The 8,593-nt window shown below is 40.0% G+C and overlaps 1 protein-coding gene across 3 annotated transcripts in view; it reads right to left on the bottom strand.

The window, feature by feature from the left end:
- Positions 1 to 1,068: 1,068 nt before the first annotated feature.
- Positions 1,069 to 8,593, bottom strand: part of cyb5r4 (cytochrome b5 reductase 4) — a 95,912-nt gene continuing 88,387 nt past the window's right edge. For 2 of the 3 annotated variants that reach the window (XM_072553334.1, XM_072553336.1), the window contains exons 15-16: positions 5,193 to 5,357; positions 1,069 to 1,725 (exon numbers count right to left, since the gene is read on the bottom strand). In XM_072553334.1, the coding sequence (XP_072409435.1) occupies positions 1,671 to 1,725; positions 5,193 to 5,357 (220 nt within the window). In that variant the 3' untranslated portion in view covers positions 1,069 to 1,670. Of the gene's footprint in view, positions 1,726 to 5,192; positions 5,358 to 8,593 lie in introns of those variants that run through there. The other variant, XR_011953544.1, reaches the window with a different exon arrangement.

The raw sequence follows: 8,593 nt of genomic DNA, 5'->3' as shown, positions 1-8,593 counted from the left end.
ATTGCTACTAAGGCCTCGCAGCACAAGTAGTCTGGGATTTTCCTGTCTACTTCTATGCACCGTACTGGCTTTGAGACATGGCCTCAGATCAAACAATCTTCCAGCAGCTCACTAGGGATGCACAGGGTGTGTGCACAAATGCTCCAATGCACTGGGAAACATCACCACCTCTCATATTTCTCATCGCCATCACGCTATAGCTGTAACCGCAGAGGATTCACCCATCCATCATGTGTATCTAGCAGTTGTGGCTGCCTTAATTTAAAGACAATATATTACCCTCTCCTCAGAGAGTAACTTCATTTTAAGGGACCCACCTCCTTGCATGAATCAACAATTCCCAACTTGGACTGAATGGCTGTCAATGTGACAGCCATGTGGCTAGAGGGTCTCCATTGGCCCTTCAGACTTGAGGGCCTGCCTACTATACTCAATTGGACAGTCAGTGCATTCCCTAGTCATGAATTGGCCATCCCAATAGAAATCTTGTCAGGCATTTCACAACACTGACAGAGAGCCAGAAGGTAACAATTTACCCAAACCTTAAAACATTTCTCCCTATTAACTGATTTTTCAGTATTTTGGTTTATTTCAGATTTCCCAATATCTGCCACATTTCTCTTTTGTTATGGCACGTATTGGGATGTGTCTGAATTAAAAAGAAATAATCTAGTCCAAAAAATCAATATTGCCAAATTCCTATGGCCATGGCTGAGTTGAACAAGTAAAGCTTAGCTCCCCTATTCTGTACTTAAGTTACACTTTTTTAAAATATCATTTGTTTTCTAATTTTTCATCCAACTGGTCTTAGAATTTAGTTGCCAACTGTATAATTTCCTTCAATTAAGTTTTTTGTTTTGTTCTGAGAAATTATGTTTTCAGCCTCAAATCATGACATTCACTTTTGTGGGCAGAGCCAAAATTAAAAAGTTAACTTGTCAGATTGGGAAATGTCAAACCATGCTATGCCATTCTCTTCCAAGATATTTTAATACAACTGGTCTGATGTCGCTCCACCAGGCTGACATCCCTCCAATGTGACACTGTTGGAAAGCATGTACAACTCTGTTCAGGTTTGCATAAGTATTTTATTGAGGTTTAAGTAAAGTTTTCAAATTATAATTTTTCAAGAAATAATGTATTTGAATAGGTCACTTGAGAGATACTTTATACAGCTTGCAATACAAGATTTGGATATCAGTGCACAGTCCAGGTTCAGTTGGGAACATTCCAATATAAATCTTCTGTAAAATATAACCTACTTGTCAGTAGTTTTTGTTTCCAAAATACAGTAGAAATCTGTCTGAGGTCACAGAATACTGCATCATATTGCATCCTATTAGTCTTCAGTTACTGGAGGCACCATTAATAAAAATCTCCTTGCACGTTTAACATAATACAGGGCAAAAAAATGTAAGCCTTTCAAAAATACCAAACATTGTCATCATGGGTATAAATTACAGTGCAAGTTCTTTTTTTTAAAAAAAGTTAATACATTTACAATAATTATATCAAATACAGCACACAAAACCAAAACTAAGGCAGGTGTTATGCATAGTGCCGTGTGCCAATAATATTTTAATAACTTAACAGAACCTGCTCAGCAGGTTTTTATTTGCATCAAAATTAACTTTTTACCATTCTAAAACTGTTGCTGATATTCTTGGAGGTTAGCCACTGAAAGCATAAATCTCTTCATTGTTAAATCCTAACCGTTTGAAGAAACTGTAGGGGAAATAAAATGTAACAACAATTAATGAATATTCTAGCATTGGAATAATCAATAACATAAACTGGCAATAGCATTCTAACATCTCCGTTGAAACCACTGAGAGAGTGGAACACTGTTCTATTCAGAAAACATTGTTTTAGTATTGAGCTCTGTGTCTCGGTACAACATTATAGAGAGATAATACATAAATTGCAACACGATTATAGTCAACGTGGAAAACTTACAATTAAGGACCGGAAAGGCAATAACCACTCCCAACAGCAAATTTTAAATCCTTGACTCTCAATGGCATTACCATCATTGAATCCCCAACTAACAACATCCTGGGGGTTACCATTGAGCAGAAACTGAACTGGACTAGCCATATAAACAATGTGGCTAAAAGAACAGGTCAGAGGCTGGGAATTCTGCAGCGAGTATTCTTTTCTTTACTCTCCAAATTCTACTCAACACATCCAAGCAACCTACTCTGGTTGCCTAGATGTGAGTAGCTTGAACAAATATCAAGCTTGACATAATCCAAAACAAATCATTTTGCTTGATTAGTATCCCATCTGACAATTTAATAATTCATTCCCTCTACCACTAAAGAATACTGGCAGCAGTTACTACACCATATACAAGGTATGTTGCAGTAGCTCAATGTTTCTATGATATCACCTCCCAAATCCAAAACCTATAATCACCAAGTCAACAAGGAAAGCAAAGGCAATGGAACACTCGCACCATTACCTGCAAGCTTCCTTCCACACCACACAATGCTGATTTGAACTACATCACTGTTCCTTCACTGCTGCTTGAACCCATCTATCTTTCCAAGTTGGTGCCAGAGTGTTGCAAAATTCTGTGAGCTGTTTACAGATCTTATTCATACTTATCTTCTAATCATTCTGCTCTTCTAAACCTCAATTCGTAGTTGATCAGAATTACTAACGATGTTATCTTAAATCTACTTTCAGGTTTAAAGTTTCTATGACCAACGAGGCTCAACTACCAACGAAGCTTGAACAACAAATCCTGGGAAATTCAGGGCCTCCTGATTTCCCGCAAGCCAGACCACCTCGTGGACACCCAGAATCGAGGTCTGACCAGCGCAGGAACAAGACCTGTGCATGATGACCCAACAACAATGAGACCTAACCGAACTCGGCACAAGACTCGTGCCCAGCACGCCATCAGGAACACACACACTTATCCAGGTAAAGTGGGAGATACACTGGATTTTGGGTGAGACTGAAACTTCAGGCTTTTAAGACCCCCCTCCTCAGCATACACCTAGCCATTGAAAACAATTTGTATGAACTCAAAGTTAGACTCACCTTCCAAAGGAATTAAGAGACTGCTGTGTGATCTGTTTTACAGAGACCTGGCTCACTGCTGCTACACCAGACTGTGCCTTACAACCTGAGGTTTTCTCAGTTCAGCGAATGGACTTCTCAGCGTCCTTTGGCAAGGCAAGGAGCAGTGGGACCTGCCTCCTGATCAACATCTCCTGGTACTCAGACATGGCGACCTTTTAGGTTACTGCCCCTGACCAAGAATATCTTACAGTAAAGTGCCGCTCCTACTACCTACCACGTGTATTCACCTCTGTTATCCTGCCAGCGGGCTACATCCCACCCCATGTGGAATTCAAGAGTGCACTTGACAAAGTATACAACATTCTTGACATGGTACCCAAAGGCCTTGTTCATCATTGCTGGTGACCTCAACTAGGCCAACCTTAAGAACGTGCTTCCACAATACCATCAACACATCTTCCATCCCGCCAGAGGTCTGAATGTCCTTGACCATTGCTGCCCAACTATCAAAGATACCTACACTACATCCACTGCCTGCATTTTGGAAAATCAGATCACAATGCTGTGCTCCTCCTTCTTGCTTACAAGGAGAAATTGAATTGGGAGGACTCAGTTCAGAAATGAGAGCAGTTTCAGTCTGAGGCAACGAAAGGGCTTCGATGGGACTGCTCAGATCGACGGACTGGGCCATATTCAAGAACTCAGTGGCCAAGCTAAACAAGTATGCCACTATCCTCAAATGCATGTAAACATAGTTTTGCACAATTAAGAAATGCCTTTGATTTGTTTGTTGGATAGAGTAAAAGTGTTTTTCTTCACAACAAAACCAACTGTTTTAGTGGCTGTGTGTGTAAACATTTTTTATGAGTAAAGTATGTTTTTGAAATTAAAAAAATCATTTAATCAGTAACCATGTTTTAAACCAAATTTTAAAATTTAAAGAAAATACAGCTAACAAAATAATTGTGATCCTTTTCCAATCTCTGTGTACCTGACACAAAACTGAAAATCTTTGACAGCAACTCCTAAAAATCAGGCTGTGCTAAATTAAGGAGATGTTGAGTGACTGGCAATCAATGCAGACCTGCAAAAACAGGAGGGACAGTCTAGTAGGATGTGTTGCTAGACAGGATGTAGACAGCAATGATTTGGATGAGTTGAAGTTTGAATGAGAGGCTTGTTGAATAGAATTGGAATAGTCAAATAAAACAAAATTGTGGATTCTGAAGATATGAAACAAACAAAAACCAAAGCCCCTGGAGAAACTTGGCAGGTTGGCAGCATCTGTGAAGCAAAAACAAAGTTTCCTCACTGTAAGTAATCTAAATGGGTGGCATGGTGGCACAGTGGTTAGCACTGCTGCCTCACAGTGCCAGAGACCCGGGTTCAATTCCCACCTCAGGCGACTGATTGTGTGGAGTTTGCATGGGTTTCCTCCGGGTGCTCTGGTTTCCTCCCACAGTCCAAAGATGTGCAGGTCAGGTGAACTGGCCACGCTAAATTGCCCGCAGTGTTAGGTGAAGGGGTAAATGTAGGGATATGGGTGGGTTGCGCTTCGGTGGGTCGCGCTTCGGTGGGTCGGTGTGGACGTGTTGGGCAGAAGGGCCTGTTTCCACACTGTACGTAATCTAATAAAAAAAAAGTTATTTCAAAGGGGTAAACGTAGGGGAATGGGTCTTAGTGGGTTGCTCTTTGGAGGGTCAGTGTGGACTTGTTGGGCCAAAGGGCCTGTTTCCACACTGAAAGGAATCTAATCTAAAACATTTTGAGTCCAATGACCCTCCTGCAGAAGGGTCACTGAACTCGAAACGTTAACTCTGTTATCTCTTCACACATGCTGTCAGACCTGTTGGTTTCTCCAAGGATTTCAGCTTTATAACTGAAATAGTCAAGTCTGACAAAGGCACAGGTATAGATTTCTGTGACAGATGGGCCAAGGTAGGAATAGAGGAAAGCGATATTACAAAATGGGAACATAGGATGAAAGACACGTGTAGGCTGCAGAGATCAGGATGAGACAGTCTTCAAAGAGGGTAACAGAATCAACAGCAAAGAAAAGATAACAGAAGCATTAAGTTGGAAGTTAAATTTGATTATGGAAATCTGATTTTGAAGGAGCAGAATATCATTCTAGATGAACTGAGTACCACAGTACATACCCAACAGCTTGCTCAGTGAAGGAAGTTGGACCACAAATACACAAAAGTGTTTTCAACTCTTCAGTACGCCCTGTCAAAAATTCTGAACAAAGGGACATCTCAATCTTTCCCTGTTTCCCTCTCCATTCGGGGTGAGGCTCTGAGAGGATATATTCAACCGTAAATCTAAGGAGACAATAAAAAGGTATGTTAGACAATGTCATTCAGGGAGCTTCCACTGCAATGCTTAACTATTTTTTCTTTATTTTGTATCAGACAGTTTCAAATTATAGCCTATTTTACAGCTGTTGCCATAGATTCTGTACTGAACAAGTGCTTCAGAATACTAGGTTTAAGATTATATTTGGGTGTTACATATTACACAATATAATGTGCAATATGTAACATCCAAATATAATGTGCAAAATTCCTTGGTTGACCACATTTACAAAAGCAATAACCAATCCACCCTGCAAACTTACTTGTCTCCGGTCCCAGAAATCAAACCAATCCTGAAAATGTACTTTCACGATACCTTGGTCATTGGATTGTTGTCATTTCGGTAGCAGTCAGAGCCTTCTCCAAAGCACCGTTAAGCTTGAGATTACATGCTTCTGACTGGCAGTTCTCACTGCTGGCTTTTCTCCAGTAGTCTTCAATATGTTCATATGTTAATGTAACTTCTCAATGATTAACTTATTTCATACTGTAAAGATTCTTGAAGAGAATTCCTATATGTACCTAACAAGTAATTCTTTTGTTTCTGATTTGCTCATCAGTAGCTATAATGTTTTCAGTGAATAACTTATATAAACTGGAACATTTATATTAGATTGCTTACCTCCTTTTATTAAAGTTTTACACTAGAGCTTCCAGAAACAAATTTGTCTATCTTATTGTGCCAAATCATAGTCATTTTGTCCCATTCAAAAGTAAAACTGAGACTTTCTTAATGGTGAGATGGATGATGTACTGTCTTATCTGGATCTACAGACCCCAGATAAAAAAAATTGAGAATGGACACCAGATAAAGCAATGAGAGAGATGAAATGTCAGATAAAATGTTGCAAAGAGAGGCAGAGTGTGTGCACTAGATAAAATATCATGAGAGAGGGAGAGTGGACACTAGATAAAACACAGCAAAGAAAATGACTGTACTAGATAAATAAACATGAGAGAAAGTTGACCCCAGATCAAACAGCACAGAGAGAGCGAGAACAGCAGAGTTACAGGCACATGACAGGAAGCAGGAATGGGTAAAGGTGAAATATTTCTTCTTTCTATTATTCTTGTATTGTTAACTATAGAGAGATTAAAGTTCTGTTTTTTTTAAAAAAAGCTTTAAAAATTAAAACAAATTTAACATGTAAATTTAAGGATCCAGTTTGACTGGGCAGCTCAGCCAAACAGAATGCTCATCTGTGACATGTAGGAAGTTGTGGATGCTACTAATGACCTAGATATGCCTATGTGCAGTATTTGCCACAGACTACACAAGCTTCAACTTTAGATTTCAGAGTTCAATCAGCAGCTACAGTGAATCTGTTGGATCCATAATGGGGAGAACTATGTTGACAGCACATTCAGCAAGTTGGTCACAATGCACGTTAGGAGCTATCAGTATGATTCCAGGATGCTTGTTTCCTCCCTGTTCGGAAGATTTCCCAACCAGAAGTCATGATCCACATCAGCACTGGTAATAATTGTAGGAAAGACAATACTGCCCTATAATTGGAACTTAGGGAGCTAAGTAGAAACTTAGCAAGCAAGCTTAAAATAGTCCTCTATGGATTACTCCCTGTGCCACATAGGAGTACAGAAATAGAATAAGATAGATGAATGTGTGGCTTGGAAGACAGTACAGGAGGGACTTTTTTCAGCGCAGGTCAGGCAGGATCCAAGGAGCAGGAGAATCGACGTTTCGGGCATAAGCCCGAAACATCAATTCTCCTGCTGCTTGAATGCTGCCTGACCTGCTGTGCTTTTCCAGCAACACATTTTTCGGCTCTGATCTCTAGCATCTGCAGTCCTCACTTTCTCCTAGGACTTTTTTCCACTCCTGGGTCACTATGACTGGCTCCAGAAGAGATGTCACCTATACAAGCCAAATGGGTTGCATCTAAACATAATCTGGACCACATTTGTTAATGCTATTCAGAAGGGTTTAATTTAACTCTGCAAAGGTGCAGAAACCAGGAGATATATTAGAAAACAATATCAAGGTGCATGAAATGCTAATAGAAAAAAACATCAAAACAGAGAACACGAAGTTAACTTAAGAGTTGGAGTAAGGGAGAAAGTAATGAATCAGGGTTACACTGAATGGTGCAGGTGGATGCATGGAGTATAGTTTATAAGATTACGAATTCTGGATTAGTGGTGCTGGAAGAGCACAGCAGTTCAGGCAGCATCCAAGTAGCTTCGAAATCGATGTTTCGGGCAAAAGCCCTACGAAGTCTATTATGATGTGCCAATAAAGGAGACCTGGCTTTATAAAGGAGACCAGATGAATACATCTGAGAATTAAATATTCCAAGCTACATGTTCAGCAAACACAAGAAAGGGAAAAAATAGGAGGAATGGTAGTTTTGATTAAGGAGAGCACTGCAGTCTGAAAGAAAGAGATGTTTCAGATGGTTAAAGAACAGAATTGGTTTGGCTGGAGCCAAGAAATAGGGATATAATTACATTGTTCAGTGTAATATATACACCAGCTACTCAGGAGGATATAGGGGAACAAATCTGTAAGGAAATTACAGTTATATAAGCATCATAGAGTAGATTTAATGGGAGACTTTAATAACCTGTCTGTAGACTGCAGTAGTTTCAGTGTAAGAGGCAGTGGGGGACAAGAGTTTCTAGATTGTATTCAGGAGAATTTCCAACAGCAGATTGTGTCGAGCCCAACATGAAAGAAGACACCAGTAGATCTGGGTCTTGGAAACGAGGTATGTAAGTAGATCAAATAACTGTGGCAGAAATACTTAGGGGATGTAAGTTTAAAAATGATGATGGAAAATGACTTTGTTCTTACTCTGGGTTGATCAATTAACTGGTGGAAAGTCAACTTCAGTGAAACAAGAACTGAGCTAGGATGGACAGACTTGAACTAAAGGTTGGCAGGAAAAGCAGTAGCTGAATATGATGTAGCAGTAGCAGTCACCTTTGATGAGGAGATAGTTCAGGTACAATCAAGATATATTCCCTCAGATGGGAAAGACAGGCCAAACAAATCCAGACTGCCTGGATGTCAGTGGTGGGGAACACTAATATCCTTTCCTGCTGTGCAGACCTCTAAGCTCTAGCTGCAGCATCTGAGAGCAGCTGCTTGAGGGCACAGCCGTGCAATTTTAGTAGCAGCTTTGCAGAAGCTTCTAGAAACAACTATTCATGATAGAATTAGTGGTTATATAGAGAGAGGG

This window comes from Chiloscyllium punctatum, chromosome 3, assembly GCF_047496795.1.
Source record: "Chiloscyllium punctatum isolate Juve2018m chromosome 3, sChiPun1.3, whole genome shotgun sequence".
NCBI lineage: Eukaryota > Metazoa > Chordata > Chondrichthyes > Orectolobiformes > Hemiscylliidae > Chiloscyllium > Chiloscyllium punctatum.
Note: the sequence above shows the minus strand (reverse complement) of the source record. Positions and strands in the feature narration are given on the sequence as shown.